Source organism: Peromyscus eremicus, chromosome 8a, assembly GCF_949786415.1.
Source record: "Peromyscus eremicus chromosome 8a, PerEre_H2_v1, whole genome shotgun sequence".
NCBI classification, from domain to species: domain Eukaryota; kingdom Metazoa; phylum Chordata; class Mammalia; order Rodentia; family Cricetidae; genus Peromyscus; species Peromyscus eremicus.
Genome location: NC_081423.1, coordinates 11,470,330 through 11,485,919, shown reverse-complemented (window position 1 = coordinate 11,485,919; position 15,590 = coordinate 11,470,330). Strand labels below are relative to the sequence as shown.

At 46.0% G+C, this 15,590-nt stretch overlaps 1 protein-coding gene across 1 annotated transcript; it reads right to left on the bottom strand.

The window, feature by feature from the left end:
* Positions 1-2,239: 2,239 nt before the first annotated feature.
* On the bottom strand, positions 2,240-14,726 carry Mefv (MEFV innate immunity regulator, pyrin). The gene is given in 10 exon segments (XM_059270121.1): positions 2,240-3,530; positions 3,697-3,729; positions 4,073-4,367; positions 4,549-4,664; positions 6,182-6,204; positions 6,626-6,856; positions 8,846-8,941; positions 9,320-9,666; positions 11,144-12,007; positions 13,745-14,726. Coding segments are annotated over 10 exon segments (2,502 nt in total). The 5' UTR covers positions 14,022-14,726; the 3' UTR covers positions 2,240-3,310.
* Between the last annotated feature and the right edge of the window lie 864 nt (positions 14,727-15,590).

Sequence of the window (15,590 nt, the reverse complement as noted above, 5' to 3'; positions counted from 1 at the left end):
CTGTCTCCTGAGTGCTGGGACTAAAGGTGTGTGACACCACCACGCAGCCAGTTTTCAGTGTTTAATTACACTCATTTTGTAAAAAGCAATTTCTAAAGTTTCCTTCTTTTTTTCTATATTCTGGTGTGTGTGTGTGTGTGTGTGTGTGTGTGTGTGTGTGTATTCTTTGATTTGAATTATCTAAAATTTAATGATTTCAAAGAATTTTCTGTGAAACAGCTTGAGACTAAAAATATTTTCCCCATAGGTGGAAGCAACTCTTTCAGGAATTTAAATCCCCTTTATGGAAGTTGTGTTACATGGTTTTAAATTTTGACTTAATAATTTCTTTTTTCTAAAACTAACACATGAATTTCTAGTTTTATATTGTCTGTTATTTTAATTTATCCTGCTTTCTTACATTTCAATCAGAAGTTTAATTACCATCATTTAAAAAAATTAATACATATGAATTATATATTAAATAAAATGAACAGTTACGCATTTTCTTCTGAGAATAATTTTTGTTTTATTCTGTTTGACAGGGTCTCACTATGTAACCATGGCTGGCCTGAAACTTGCTATGTAGATTAGGCTAGCCTCCAATTCACAGAGATCTGCCCGCCTCTGCCTCCTGAGTGCTGTGATTACAGGCAACACACCTAGCCCTCATCATAAATGCACATGACTGGCTGATGGAGCTCTTAGGGCCCAAGAGAGGCCGGGCAGGCGGGAACTAGTCTCTGTGGCCACTTCGGAGTCAAGAAGCAGGAAGCTACCTCTGGTCCTCCCTGGCGGGCGCGCATGTCGCCATGAGTGGCCAATCTAGTGTCCAGTGCTCGCTGGGAAATGTAGTTCCCTCCAAACTGTTACCCGGAAACCACCTGGTGGCCTGGGGACAAACGGAGACGCTACGGGAAGCTGGCCACACCACGTCGGCCTCGGTTTTCTTTGCAGCATTCCCGAGGATTCAGGACCTCCTGGCATGCGCCCTGCGTGTGTCTGGTGCTGGTGTTCGCCCCTCCTTGACACTCTCAGCGGAACCTGCGTGCTGGGCTGTGCTTAGGTTCCAGTTTCCTAACCTCTACATTGTCATTGTATTTTTAAAAGAGAGTTTCCATTTCCCTACTCATTTTTGGCCTCTCACAGACTTTCTGACCTGGAACTCATGGCGGTCTCCTGCCTCAGCCTCCTGAGTGCAAGGAAAACAAGTGCGACCCACCAACTCTGCTCTTTCTTCACTCTTTTCGTACTCAGTTTGTTCCCGGTGAAGTCCTGACGAAGTTTAGGACCATCTATGGGCACTGGTTGCTTCCCTCTGTTGTGGCGTTCGAATCCACTGGGAGAAACCAAAGACTTAGACTCAACTCAAATTTAGATGAAATGAATTTATTCTTGCTGCTAGCAGAAGGACTGCCGACTTAGAGTGTAACATGCGGAAGAGGGATTAGGGTGGGGTTTTTAAGGCAGGCATCAGAAAGGTATGCATTACAAATATCCATGGAATCCACAGCTGGGCAGGAAAATTTTTTTTTTTTTTTTTTTTTTTAAAGGCTAAATTCATTCTTTTTTTTTTTTTTTTTTTTTTTTAAAGACTTATTTATTTATTATGTATACAGTATTATGTCTGCAGGCCAGAAGAGGGCACCAGATCTCATTACAGATGGTTGTGAGCCACCATGTGGTTGCTGGGAATTGAACTCAGGACCTCTGGAAGAGCAGTCAGTGCTCTTAACCTCTGAGCCATCTCTCCAGCCCCAGGAAAATTGTTTTACTATATAGTAATAAAGAGACCATTCCGCCTCTTTCCCATAGCGATAAGCAGGGTTTACAGAACCAATAGCAGCTGTTAATACCTCACAGCTCATTATCATATTCTTTTTTGTTTTTGTTTTCTCAAGACCCGGGTTTCTCTGTGTAGCCCTGGCTGTCCTGGAACTCACTTTGTAGTCCAGGATGGCCTCGAACTCAGAGACCGCCTGCCTCTGCCTCCCGAGTGCTGGGATTAAAGGTGTGTGGTACCACCACCTGGCCTATTATCCTATTCTTTTTTTTTTTTTTTTTTTTTTTTTGGTTTTTTCGAGCCAGGGTTTCTCTGTGTAACTTTGCGCCTTTCCTGGAACTCACTTGGTAGCCCAGGCTGGCCTCGAACTCACAAAGATCCGCCTGGCTCTGCCTCCCGAGCGCTGGGATTAAAGGCGTGCGCCACCACCGCCCGGCTATTATCCTATTCTTATCTCATCTGAAAACCACTAGGATCTCCCAGGCATTCCAGAGCAAAAGGTCAAGGGCCCATAAGGGATGCCCGGCTCCGTATTAAGTTTCGTTAGTCATCACAGGGGACCTGTGTAAATAAATTATTGCTCACATCAGAGCACTCCAATGACCAGGATAGAGCAGTTCATTTCTGGTTAAGCAAAAACACAGTGCCATCAGGTTAGGGCTGACTGTCACAGCCCCACACCTCCAGGAATGAAAGGACAACCTCCAGCAGGATGTCGAACTTTTTCTTTTTAAATGTGCCAACACTAATAGCCAACTCACTCAACCATGGCTTAAAATATAGAGTATGAAAACTGGCAACAGAATGAGTAAACAGTAGAAAACATGTACGTGTGTGCTGTTGTTGTTTTTTAAAAAAAGCCAGACATAATCCCAATGCTGGGGAGACAGACACAGGGCATTCCCTGGGGCTTGCAAGCCAGCCATTCTATTCTGCTTAGCCAGTTTCAGGCTAGTGAGAGATCCTGTGCAGAAAATCAAAAAAAGGATGGCATCTGAGGAATGATCTGAGGTTGATCTCTGCTCTCCATATGCCATATACATGCACATTTACACACACATGTACACCATCATGCAGACAGGCACACACCATATGCATTCATGCACACACACAAAATTAATATTGTTACCCAGTAAAATATGTACAGCCTACCTTCAAAGCTATGGTTAAATCATTATATGTTAATGTAGTACAATACAATACAACCAATAAATAGAATAAATTAAAAGGCAAGTTACAAAACAGTATTTTGTAATGATAAGAATAGCAGCAGTCTGCCTAAAAGGAAGCTGATTCATAATTCCCTTCAGGTATGAGATTTATTAGAATATAAGGGTCTCTAGTCCATGATTGGGCCTCGAGATGGAGGAAGCGTGTTGGAGGTACAATACATGCAATGGAGAGAGCTAAATGTGCTGCCTTCAAAACCCAGAGAGGTAAAAGTGAGAACTAAGCTGTTCAGTGGTAGTGCACACCTTTTAATCCCAGCTCTTGGGAGGCAGAGGCAGGTGGATCTCTGTGAGTTTGAGACCAGCCTGGTCCATAGAGTTATATTTCGCTTTCTGTGCCAGTACTTTGCACACTCCCAAATTCCACCTCCCAGAGATGGCAGCTGGAGTCAAGGCTAGGAGTATCAAGGGTGATGATGTAACTTTAGAATCTTCGGGGAGTGTCGGGCAGTAGGTATGTTTGGTTTCCAAATCTCACACTCTTCATGTCAGAGAAGTTGAGGTTGGGGTGAGCAGTTGCTAGATCAGAATTCTGGAAACTGCAGGAAGAATAAGAACACCTGGCTGGGGGAGGGGATCTGTAGACTTCTCTCAAGGTTCTCCCCATGGAAGGCAGAGGGATTTCACTGAGATTGTGGTAGGGGACAGGGACATACAGGGACCCAATATACCAAGGCTACTACTTGCCTTGATCTAGGCACTTACCAGCATGTTCCTGAGCACCAGTCAGTTCTGGAACTACAGAGGGGGAAAGATGGAATAAAGAAAGTTCTAAGCATATCTATCGAGGGAGTCTGAATTATACTATCCCCACAAGGAAAGACAGGATTCTCCTGCTTAGGGCTCTGCATCCTAGGTTAGATATAACCCATGGCCTCCCGGGAACCCTAGAGACTGAAGAGGTTACTTCAATAAACAAGGCAGACACAGGGACCAAACAGAGCTGTGGGGGCCTTTTATGACCTGTCTGGTGCCTCCGTTCTAGGTGTTTCCCCCCTTCTGAATAGTTCCCCCAAAGCAACAGATAAAGAACAATTACAAAAACTCTTGGTTAGCTTATATTTCCACCACCATACTTACAAATGAAGGCTTCCATTTCAGGAAAGATCTAAGTTTTCGTTTGTTGTTCTGAGAAAGGGTCTCATGTAGCTCAGGAGTGCCTTGAGCTTGTTGAGGCTGAAGGTAATCCTGAGGTTCTGATCCTCCAGCTTCTACTTCTGGATAAAGTGCTATATCATGGTCCTGTGTGTTTCCACCATCCCATTTTAGGTAAGTGTTGGGAATCAAACCCTGGGCCTGTGGTATGCTAGGCCAAAGCCCTCCCCATTTTGCCTCATCCACAGCACTGAATGTTTCCATTTCAGAGCGCAGTGTTTCTAAAATGGAGGAAAGGGAGCAGAGAGAAACTGAGTTAGTGGAATGAGTTAGGTCAGAAAGAAGCTAGGCAGGGTCATAAAGGCTTTGGTAGATGGGGAAATGAATGGACAGGCTCTGGGCTGCGTGGATTCCAGGGAGGAAGTGAGCAAGTGCTTCTCATCTCCCTCCAAGCTCACTCACCTGAGAAGTACTGCATACTCTTCTCCACAAACTTTGATTTCTGGTAGAGCAGGTGGATCTTTTCTCTGACATCTGGAGGAGTGACCAGTGGCTCAGAGACAGTCACCATCTTGGCCCTAAAGACGAGATTGTTGGCCAGAGAAGATAAGAACAAGATGTAGCCTGAGTCCCTACAAGGTGACAGTAAGACCATCCCCACTAAACACACCCATCCCAGTTTGGGTGACACAAAGAAATCTTCCCTAGACTCAAAGTTCTGACACTGGTCCTCAACTTCAGCTGCAGATCAGCATTTCTGGGCCACTGTTATAAAAATCACAATGAGTTTAAATAACAGCCTTCAAATTGAGTTACTCTCAGTATCAGAATTCTCTATGTCAAATTAATTATACTTCTTTACCATTTCTATTGAAAGAAAAAAAGAGAAAAAGGGAGTGCCACTTCACACCTATTAGAATGGCCATTATAACAGCAGTAAAGTGATAACAGGAAATTACAAGTTGATGATGAGGATGTGGAGAAATTAGCACTGTAAGTGGGAATGCAAAATGGTGCTTCTACCGTGGGAAATAGTATGCAGATTCCTTAAATTTTTTAAATAGATAGACATACAGTGATTCTACTTGTAAGTGTAAAATCCGAGAAATTGAAAGCAGGGTTTCAAGTAGCACTTGTATATCCCTGTTCATAACAACACCATTCCCAGTAGCCCAAAGGTGGAAACAGTCCAAATGTCCATCAGTAAACGACTAGATAAGGAAGCTGTGATGTCTGCGTACAAAGGAGTGGAATTCTGATACATGCTACACCATGAACTGTGAAAACATTATACTGAATGAAAGTAAGCCGGAGGCTAAAGGACAAACTTTTTATGATTTTGCTAATGTGCAGTATTTAGAACAGCCAGACTAAGAAACCAGAAAAGCAGAATGGTGGTTGCTAGGCAATAAGGGACGGAAGATGAGGAATGAGTGTTTAATGGTACAGAGTTCCTTTGTGGGAAGATGAAAAGGTTCTGGAGGTGGACAGTGGTAGCATGTTCACACTAATATGAATGTATATCAGTGCACTGCAGACATAAAATAGCTGAAATTTTATGTTATGCATTTTTTACTGGAAAAATAATTTAAAAAAACCCACTAATGTCCAAGTCCCAACCCCAAGATTGAGACTTAATTGGTGTGGCTGTGGCTTAGACACCAGCATTTTGTAAAGCTCCCAAGTAATGATGAGATGTAGCCTTTTCTATCTCGTCTCTCTTCCCCTTGCCTGCTGGGCTTAGCCCACCTCCAAACTGATCCCCAAGGGCTCCCCAAAAGTGCTTGAGGCCAAAGGCAGTTCTTCAGGGGCCACTGTCATAAAACAAATGGCATGGGATGCAATCCATTCAAGAGGATGCAAAGAAGCATCTGTGTCCAGCAGGACTGGAATAAATCCCTTCTCAGTATTCCGTTCATGCCTTGCACACTCCCACCTGGCCAAGCTCCCACACAAATCCAGGAAGGATGATCTCAGGAAGCTTAAGGACACAGGAGTCCTCAATTACAGACCCAGGTCTTTCCTAGGACTGTCCCATCCAAATACTTCCTGCAAGACACCCAAGGGGACACCATGGGACATCTTCAATGTGTACCTATGCAATGTGACTCCAATGTCCTAGGAGAGAAAAGAAGGAAGCTCTCTGTTACCAGTCTCCAAGAGTCTGTGATTCCCAGGCTGCAAGCTGCTCTCTGGTCTTTCAAGGACTCCCAGTTGTAGGGTACCAACAAATAGGAACTTTCCTCCTTTATTGTAATTCTAATCACAAGGGTAGAAACCCTGCCAGATCCCACTCTTCAACTTCATTGCAGTTTGTTTATCTTTTATGGGTGATGCCAGAGGCATCCCAGATGCTGAGATGTTCTGGACTCCCAAGAGACCTTATCAAAGAGATGTGAACCTAAAAGGCATGGGTCAATTGAGACCAAGTCCCATGCCAGGCCTCAACGGCCTTGCTTCCTGCCTTGGGCAGTGACAAAAGTCTGAATTTCCCACTGGGCACAGCAGATAGGGAAAGGCCAAGCACACTCACACTCACCTGCATGAGCTTCCACTCTGGCTGGTCTTGCTTGGCCTCTAGTTCTCCAATAAGTTCATCCAGGAGGGTAATGTCTCGGGAAATTTGGGTGTCATATGTCTCTCGGAGCTTGCCAATGGTCTGGCCTAGCTCCTGTAGCCAGGTCACAAAGAGTTGCTCTTGCTGCTCCAGGAATTGGTACAGCGTCTCAAACTGACATGACATCCTCTGCTGCTGGGTTTCTGTTTGTTTCTGGGGAACACAGAATCAGGAGATGTATGGGTGTGTGCTGTGGGCTGGAAGTATATATCTAGGGATACCCTCAAAGCCCACCACACAGAGATGGATGAGAGGCAGGCTTCCTCAGTGTGAAGTCTGAATGAGAATGGCCCCCATAGGCTCATATATTTGAATGTTTGGTCCACAGTTGGTGGACCTGATTGGGAAGGATTAGGAGGTGTGGTCTTGGGAGGAGGTGTGTCACTGAAATTGAGCTTTGAGGTTTCAAAAGCTTACACCGTTCCCAATTAGTTTTTGCTCTTTCTTGGCCTAATGCTTGTGACAAAGATGTAAGCTCTCAGATACTGCTTCAGCAACATGCCCGCCTGCCTGCTGCCATGCTCTCAGCCATGATGGTCATGGACTCTAACCCTCTAGAACTGTGAGCCCCCAATTAAATGCTTTCTTTGATAAGTTGCCTTGGTCATGGTGTCTCTTCATAGCAATTATTTTTATTTTTATGTGAACAAATGTTTTGCCTGAATGCATGCATGTGTACCATATGTGTGCCTGGCGCCCTCAGAAGTCAAAAGAGGGCTTCAAATCTCCTGGAACTGAAATTAAGGGTGGCTGTAAGCCACCATTTAAGTGCTGTGACTTGAACTTGGGTCCTCTGCAAGGGCAACAAGTACTCCTAACTGCTGAGCCATCTCTCCAGCCCCCATCTTCACAGCAATTTAAATGTAACCAAGATTCTCAGCCTCTTAGAGACCTGGGCTCCAGAATGGGGAGCAGTCTATATGGAACTTTCCAGAACAGACTGAGCATAAAAGGGGCTAGCTCTGGGAAAATGTGCTGAACATGACGCTAGCTTCAGTGATTTCCCCTCCAAAATTTCCATGTTGAAGTCCAAGTACCTCAGAATATGATTTTATCTAGAGGTAGGACACTTGTGGATTTATTTAGGTAAGATGAGGTCATTCTTTGGGGCTGTGGGGTGCCCGTCTTTAATCCCAGTACTTGGGAGGCAGAGGCAGGCAGATCTCTGAGTTTGAGGCCAACCTGGGCTACAGAGTGAGTTCCAGGACAGCCAGGGCTGCACAGAGAAACCCTGTCTAAAAAAAACAAAAAAGCAAAAAAAAACAAAACAAACAAACAAAAAAGGTCATTATAGTAGGTTGACATCCAGGCCATCCAGGAGTATATAATGAGATCTAGTCTCAAAAAATGGGGGCTGGGGAATTTATCTCAAGGATAAAACCCCTTCCTAGAAAATACAAAGTCCTAGGTCCTGTCTCTAGAACTGGGGGAAAAAAACCCAAAAGTCAATACAGTTTTTATAAAATTTATAAATAAAAAATTATGTTATTATTATTACTGTCATTCTAGGATGGGATCTCACTATGTAGCCCTGGCTAGCCTGGAACTTGTTATGTAGATCAGGCTGGCCTCAAACTTGTGGCAGTTTTCCTACCTTTTCCTCCTGAGTGCTAGGATTACAAGTATGTGTCAACATTACCAGATTTTTTTGCTGTGTGTGGGAGTCTAATGTAGCCCAGGCTGGTTTTGGACTTGCTGTGTTAATGATGAACTTGAACTGATCCTCCGGCCTCTACCCTCCAAATGCTGAGGTCATCCGTGTGCCCCCACATCTAGTTTTTCCCACACTGGGGATGGGACTTGGGGCCTCATTGGTTGTGTGTTTCCACTCTCCCGGCTGAGCTACATCTTCAGCTCCAACAATAATTCTATAAACAATACAGAGAGTTTTTGAAGTGACAGCTCTAGTTTCTCTAAACTGTTTAGTTGTGAGAAGGAGAGAATGAGCAGCCCTTGGAGGTGGCTCTCTCCCCTGACAGGGAGCTGCAAGGATGAATGAGCTCACCTTAGACCTCCCTACCGTCACCACTGAGACCATCCCTGCTGCCCTGTGAGTCAGAGCAGAGCCTCAGGAACCATTGCACGTGCTCCCTCCTCTTTCCTGCAGGTGGAAAGGGGCAAGGACTGGCTGTGGGGACGCACCAGGAAGTTCTCCGTCTTCTTATCTCTCTGTAGTCTGTATCTCTCCACACATCCCCTCAGCTCCCTCAGACGCTCCAGCTGCTCCTGGATTTGCTCCTGGAGAAGAATATGCATGTAGATGCTTACATTTGACTCCCGCCGTTTTTTAGCTCATACCAGTTCTAGAGGGAAGAATCCTCTCCTGGAAGCAGAGCAGGGAGGGGTGCTGCAATTGGGAGCAAGAGGAGGGTTCTGGGAAAGAAATGGTGTGAATCCATCACCAAGGGGTCCCCACAGGGGGACCTTGGATCCATTCTCAAAGCCAGTAACCTTGGACTTCTGAGAAATATGAATTATCAGTTCCTTCTTCGCTGTCCTAGTTTGTCTTGCGTTTTGACCATTTAGAGCCCAGGAATCCTGACTAACGCACCCACATCCCAGAGGGGTTGGATGAAGAACACAAGCAGAGACGTCTATGTGAGAGTGAACACCTACTTTATACTCCAGTGCAGCCTCCTCTATGGGACGCACTCGATGGCCTTGATGCTCCTGACTCAGCCTGCAGATGAGGCATATGGGCTCCCTGTGGTCCTCACAGAAGAGCAGCTGCACCTGCTTCATGTGACGTGGGCACTGTGGTAGGGGCTGGGGGCTCTGGTCTCCACAGCTCTTTCCTGCAAGTGAACCTTGGCACTGGGAGCATATGGGTGAGCATCTGCCTGGGGCCTTGGGATCCCCAGGAGCAATGGAGCAGCTGCAGGAACTTTGCACACAGGTACCACCATGCAGGTCTCCTTCCTGGGTGTGGCAAAGAGGACACGCAACCTTGTCCTGTGACCTTCCTGAAGACACAGCAGTGGAAAAAAAATCTCCTCAGTGAAAAACCCAAGATAGTTACAAGAGAGCAGTTGTTCATAGGACGCACACATTCTCAGTTAGAGCTAGCCACTTCCCAGCATGCTCTTCTCTGACTTCCATTCAAATGAAGCTATAAACAGGCCACTGAGGCTGAGAGCTGAGGGAGAAGTTTTTCTGGGCTCTCGCATTCTCAGGCATTGATTCTGTGAGACACCTGTGGCCCTTTGCTATAAATCCTATGCTTTCCCCCTTTCATAGACACAGATCTAGTGGCTCATTTAAAAGAAAGCAAACCATGCTAACGGCATTTGCTTTTGTATTTCAAACCACCACAGATTGCCCACAACTGAAGCAAGAGCTCTTGGGGATGGTCACTGTGTGCCTCATTCATGGACAGGTCTTCACTCCCAGCAGAAAATCTGGCCAGAGAGTATGGCAAGCATTTGAAACGTGTGTGTTGGGTGAATCCTCTGCTCCCATTCAAGAAATAAAAGCAAAGAAAGGAACCTTATAAAGCTAACAGGTGTTTCTCACAGTGAAGACAAGAGTTATGAAAGTTCTGCTCCAAGGCTATAGGCAATGCTTCTCTACATCAGAAACAACAGAAGACACAAGTAGAAACAGAAACACACACACAATCCATTAGCTCGTCCTTCCTCCTCCCTCCCAGCCCCAGGAATTTGCCTCACAATCAAACTTCATAGTGTTCCATAAGGACCCTTTCTCGTGACAGAATAAACTGTTTGCCCTATATAGCTACTCCTCCACCTCACTCCAAGCAGATTCTCAGCCTCCTGTGCAGTTAGCAGGAGCCATTTGATCAAATTCTAGTCAAAGGGAAGTGAGTGAGAACAAATGACTTGTAGAAACCTTTATAAACTTTCTCTACATCATGATGTCCTCTCTGTCCCTCCAAACTCTTGAGTGGAGCCGGGGGCTCATAACCTCTGAGGCTATGAATTTCAGGGGAAAAAAACTTGAAGCAGAAAAACAGCTCAGCAGAAGTGTAGTTGTGGTCACACAAATGACTCACATTTGTATGAAAGAGGAACAAGCTTCTGTATTATTCATCTGAGCTGGTGGTTTCTATTTCTCACAGACAACATAATCCTGATGACTAATTTCCCAGTAAGAGGGTTTGGGGTCAACATCTTTCCCCCTGTTCAGAGAAAGGTGGTTAGCAGAATCTCTGCCCCAAGACTGACACTGTGGAGTCACAGTGGGAGAAGAAGGTTTTAACCACTCTTTAGATTCTTAACCGAGCCTGTGGCTCTATCCGAGGACTTCGGAGAGCTCAGGCACCAGCTGAGATTGGATGCAACCCTTTGTGCAAGAAGTGTGAGTGTGCATCCTCCTGGGCCTGCGTCCCCTTTGCAAAGGGACCCCCGGAGGCAGCCAGGTATCCCAGCAACATAAATGTGATAAGAATAAAAGGGAATTCCCGAGAGCTGGGGAGGATACCTTTACAAGCTGTCGATCCTAGGGATGCTGGGTCTTCTGGGGTTTGGGCTGGTTTTTCACATGGTGGCAAAGGCTCTTCTGGATCGCAGGGCTCACAGCACGTGCTGACTGCCATCTTCCCCAAGCTCGCAGGGGCCTCTGGACTCCCAGTTCCATTTTCCTCCCAGGATGTAGTGCTTTTCTCCTCACCAATCGACGATGTTTTGGAAGGCATGTTCCTGAATGTTTCTTCATTGGGGACCATGGAAAGTTCTGGATTCCCTGAACCCTTTTCTAGAGCCCCAGTAGGCCCTTCATTCAGGACGGCTATTCTCATGGAAGTAGGGGCCAAGTGTGGATTCCCATTCATTGTTTTCTCTGGAGTCAGAAGAGCTTCTGAATTTGGGGGTTCTCCTTGGCTTGAATACGTGGTAATTTCAAGACTTTTGGGTCGCTTCTTTCCTGAGGGCAGATACGCTTCAGCTTTCTTGCAATCTCTCTTACCCGGGACATTGTTGCAGAGTCCCTGCAGCCTTCCTGCAGAGCTGGCATTCCTGCGGAGCTGGGCACTTGCCGTGCTCTCCTTGTCCCCTGGGGACTGGGTGGTGACCAGGCTTCTTCTGTAGGGTGGTGCTGTGCCCCTGGCCCATGGCTTGGTCTGTGAGTCCAGGCTCTCAGGGCCCCTTGGATCCCTCCTTTTGACCAGAGACTTCTTCTGGGACCCCTTCTCCACTTCAGACTGGCTGGGTGGCAGGCCATCTGATCCATCACCACTCTGCCTTGTCCCGTCACCTTCCAGGACCTCTGGTACTTTCACACTCTTGGGCTTATTTTCTCCAGAAGACTGGACAGGAACACCAATTCTATTTTCTTCACTTAAATGTTCTAGAAAGACAATCAGATAGAGGCATGAAGCTGTCCTACATTCAAGGCTGAGGCTGGAGGAAGGAAGAAAGGATCTCCTCAGAAGTTACTAAAAGGAAAAGCACTGAACATTCTAGACAACGGCAGCTCAATTACACAGAATCATAAAATATAAAGTAAATGAGCCGTGCGGTGGTGGGCAGCGGTGGGCGGTAGCGGGCGGTGGTGGCGCACGTCTTTAATCCCAGCACTTGGGAGGCAGAGCCAGGCGAAAAAACCAAAAAAAAAAAAAAAAAAAAAAAAAAAGGTGGTTGGGGATTTCGCTCAAGGCCCTGGGTTCGGTCCTCAGCTCCAGAAAACAAAACAAAACAAAAAAAACAACAAAAAACAACACACACACACACACACACACACACACACACACACACACACACATATATATATATAAGCTGGCTTATTGTTATGGATGAATGTATGATTATAGATGTGAAAATTGATTTATAAAACAAAGCAATAAAGAATTAAAGCAGACCAGCTCAGTGAGTAAAGGCACTTGCCAACGAGCTTGATGCCTGAATTTGACCTCCAGACCCCACAAGGGGAAAGGAGAGACACAATTCCTTCAAGTTGTCCTCTGACCTCTATATGTGCAACGTGGCATGCTAACACTCACTTGTATATATGCAGACAGACACAAGTACATATATAAAATAAAATTAAAATAAAGATTAATAAAGGGGGCTGGAGAGAGAGAGAGATGGCGCAGCAGTTAAGAGCACAGGGGACTCCTCTAGAGCCCCCAGACTCAGTTCCCAGTGTCCACACGGTGGCTCACAACCGCCAGCCATTCCAGTTCTAGGGAATAGGGCGCCCTTTTCTGGCCTTTGTGGAACCAGGCATGCAAGTGGTGCACACACATACCTGCAGACAAAACATCCATACACATAAAATTAATTAATTAATAAGGACTTATACATGAATCTTTTTCATTCAGTACACAAGCTGAAGGAAATCCCAGGTCACAAAGTTAAGTACAGAAGGCACTTGAAAACAATTTTGACTGGGTGTGGTGGTGCACATCTTCTCATTTCAGCACTGTGAACACAGAGGTAGGTGGATCTCTGTGAGTTTGAGGCCAGCTTGGTCTTCATAGTGAGGCCCTATCTAAAAACCAAAACCAAAAGAAGAACAAAAATAGCAAGCAACCTTGCCTGAAATTTCAGAATATTGCTGTTTAAAAGGCTTAATTCCAAAGTCTACATAATGAAGATAATCTCTAATTAGCAACCTATGTTTTAATTTGAAGAAACTTTTCATTAAAAATAAAAACTGTTTAAATATGCTCGTAAAGTATGCTAAAGAAGAATTCTAAACTGAAATTAGGCGGTTAATGTGATTTTCAGCCATGTTAGTATGGTTGGATTTCCAGGCCTTTCTGCCAACTTAATGTTTGTCTGAGCATGTGTATTAATTGAAAAGTGGAGTAAAGAATTCTGTAGGAACAGGTGTTCCAGCTCTGCCTGTCCTGATTCTGACCCACAGTCAGAATATCAGTTTTTATTTTTAAAACCTTTAGGTGCCGAGGGAGTTTCAGTAAGCAGGCTACCAAGGCCAGAGAGGGACAAGATGTGCTGGGTTGACACTGCAGTGGACAGGGGCTTCCAGCCATTAAGCTAGAGAGCTTGGGTGTGAGCATTGCTTCCCTTTTCCACCAGTATCCAGCAGCCATCGTGGCTAGGAAGGGGCTTGGCCACTTACCTGGGCCTGTGGCCTTACGAAGCTCCTCTGCTAGTAGACGCTGGTTGGTGGCCCTCAGGATCTGCAGGGTCAGTCTTACAGCGTACTTCTCCCCATAGTAGGCGAGCAGCAGGCTGGCCAGCTTAACTGGCCTGGCCATCTGCAGATGACCCCGGGGGATCCGGGAGTGGCCCTTCTCCAGGCTGGTGTTCTGCAGCTTGAACTTGAACTTCTCGAAGTCATAGGGCAGCAGCTCCTCCAGGGTGTTTAGCAGATGGTCACCAAGGGTCTTGGCCATGGTGCTGGCCAGGAGGGACTGCAGCCAGCTGTGTGGCTTCTGGCAGAAGATAAAGACCTGTCTCCTGGAAGTTCAGAACAAGCAAGAAATATCTTGTGAAATAACGGACAAGGCACAGGAAACACCACAGGCTTTGGTGGGAACTGAGACTGACAATGAGGGCGTGTCCAGGGTCCAGCCTGCCACATCTTTGAAGTTTCATAGGGTTTCCAGTGGGGAGGGGTCTGCTTGGCCAGCCTATGCCCTGGTTGAACAAAAGGCAGGCTAGACTGTAAGGGGGATTTGGGGATTGGGATCCAGACCTTCCAACTGCTCTCTTGCTCTTTCTTGCTCTCAGGACCCCAGGCTGATGGAAGAGAAGGAGAGAGGTGGCCTTCCTCGGAGTTGGCCCCTCTGGCCAACTGCTCTCTTTGGACTCTTGGGGTTTAGTTTATAGACCTTAAAGCCAGCAACAGGTGAAGGAACAGACAGCAAAAAATCCCGATAGACTTTGCCTGGGCCTGCTCAAAAAAGCAGAAGAAGCCAGAAGGACAGTGGGATGCAGTTCAGTCTGTCTGTCCAGCATCACAAAGTCCTCATGGTGGCACTGAGGACCACCATTCTCATACTTCTGTCCCCACAGCTGACTTGACCCTTGCTCCTGGGCATCAGGATGTTTTTCTCTGTACCCTCTGAAATATATTTTCTAGGCACTTGCCAGGACGCTTGAGGTGCAAGGTTGGAGAGATACAGGCATCCTTTGGCCTTGCAGTTGAGCCAGGGTGAGCCTCTCAAAGTGGTTCCAAAGCCAATAGAGGACGCGGGGGGCGGGGGCGGGGGCAGGGGGGCGGGAAACGACACTGATCTCTACTTCACTTTCCTGTTTCAGCCTTTATGCACTTCTTGGTTTTTATCCTCAATCTTCTATTTTGAAATTTTTCAACCTACAGAAAAGTGGAGAGAGAGAACAAGGCACACTCCATATCCTTTACATAGGTCCACTAACTGCTTCTGTTTTACATTTTCTGCTCCATCCTTCACTGTTTTCTTTCCCATTTGATAATAAATGAATGGTATTATTATGTATCATCCTAAACATCCTAGATATCTGTGGTGGCTGGTCTTGGTTGTTAAACTGACATGCTTAGGAAAGGTAACCTCAATTGAAAAACAGCCCCCATCAGATCGGCCTGTAGGCATGTCTGTGGGGCATTGTCTCGACTGCTGGCTGATGTAGGAATGCCCAACCCGTTGTGTGTGACACCATTCCTAGGCAGGTGGGTTTGGCATGTTCAAGAAATGTTAGCTGAATGTGAGCCTAGGAGCAAGCGAGTAAGCAGTGTCTCTCCACCACTTCTGCTTCAAGCCCTTGCCTTTATTTCCCACCTTGGCTTCCTTTGGTCATGGACTGTAACCTGGAAGATGAAATAAACCCTTTCCTTCTCCAATTGCCTATTGGTCATGACGTTTATCCCAACAACAGAAAACAAACTAGGACAATATACCCTAAATACTTCTAGTAATGTAGTAGGACAGGCCCATAGGGTCAAGGAAATTGGCTCAGACCAGTAGTCAAGGCATACACATGAC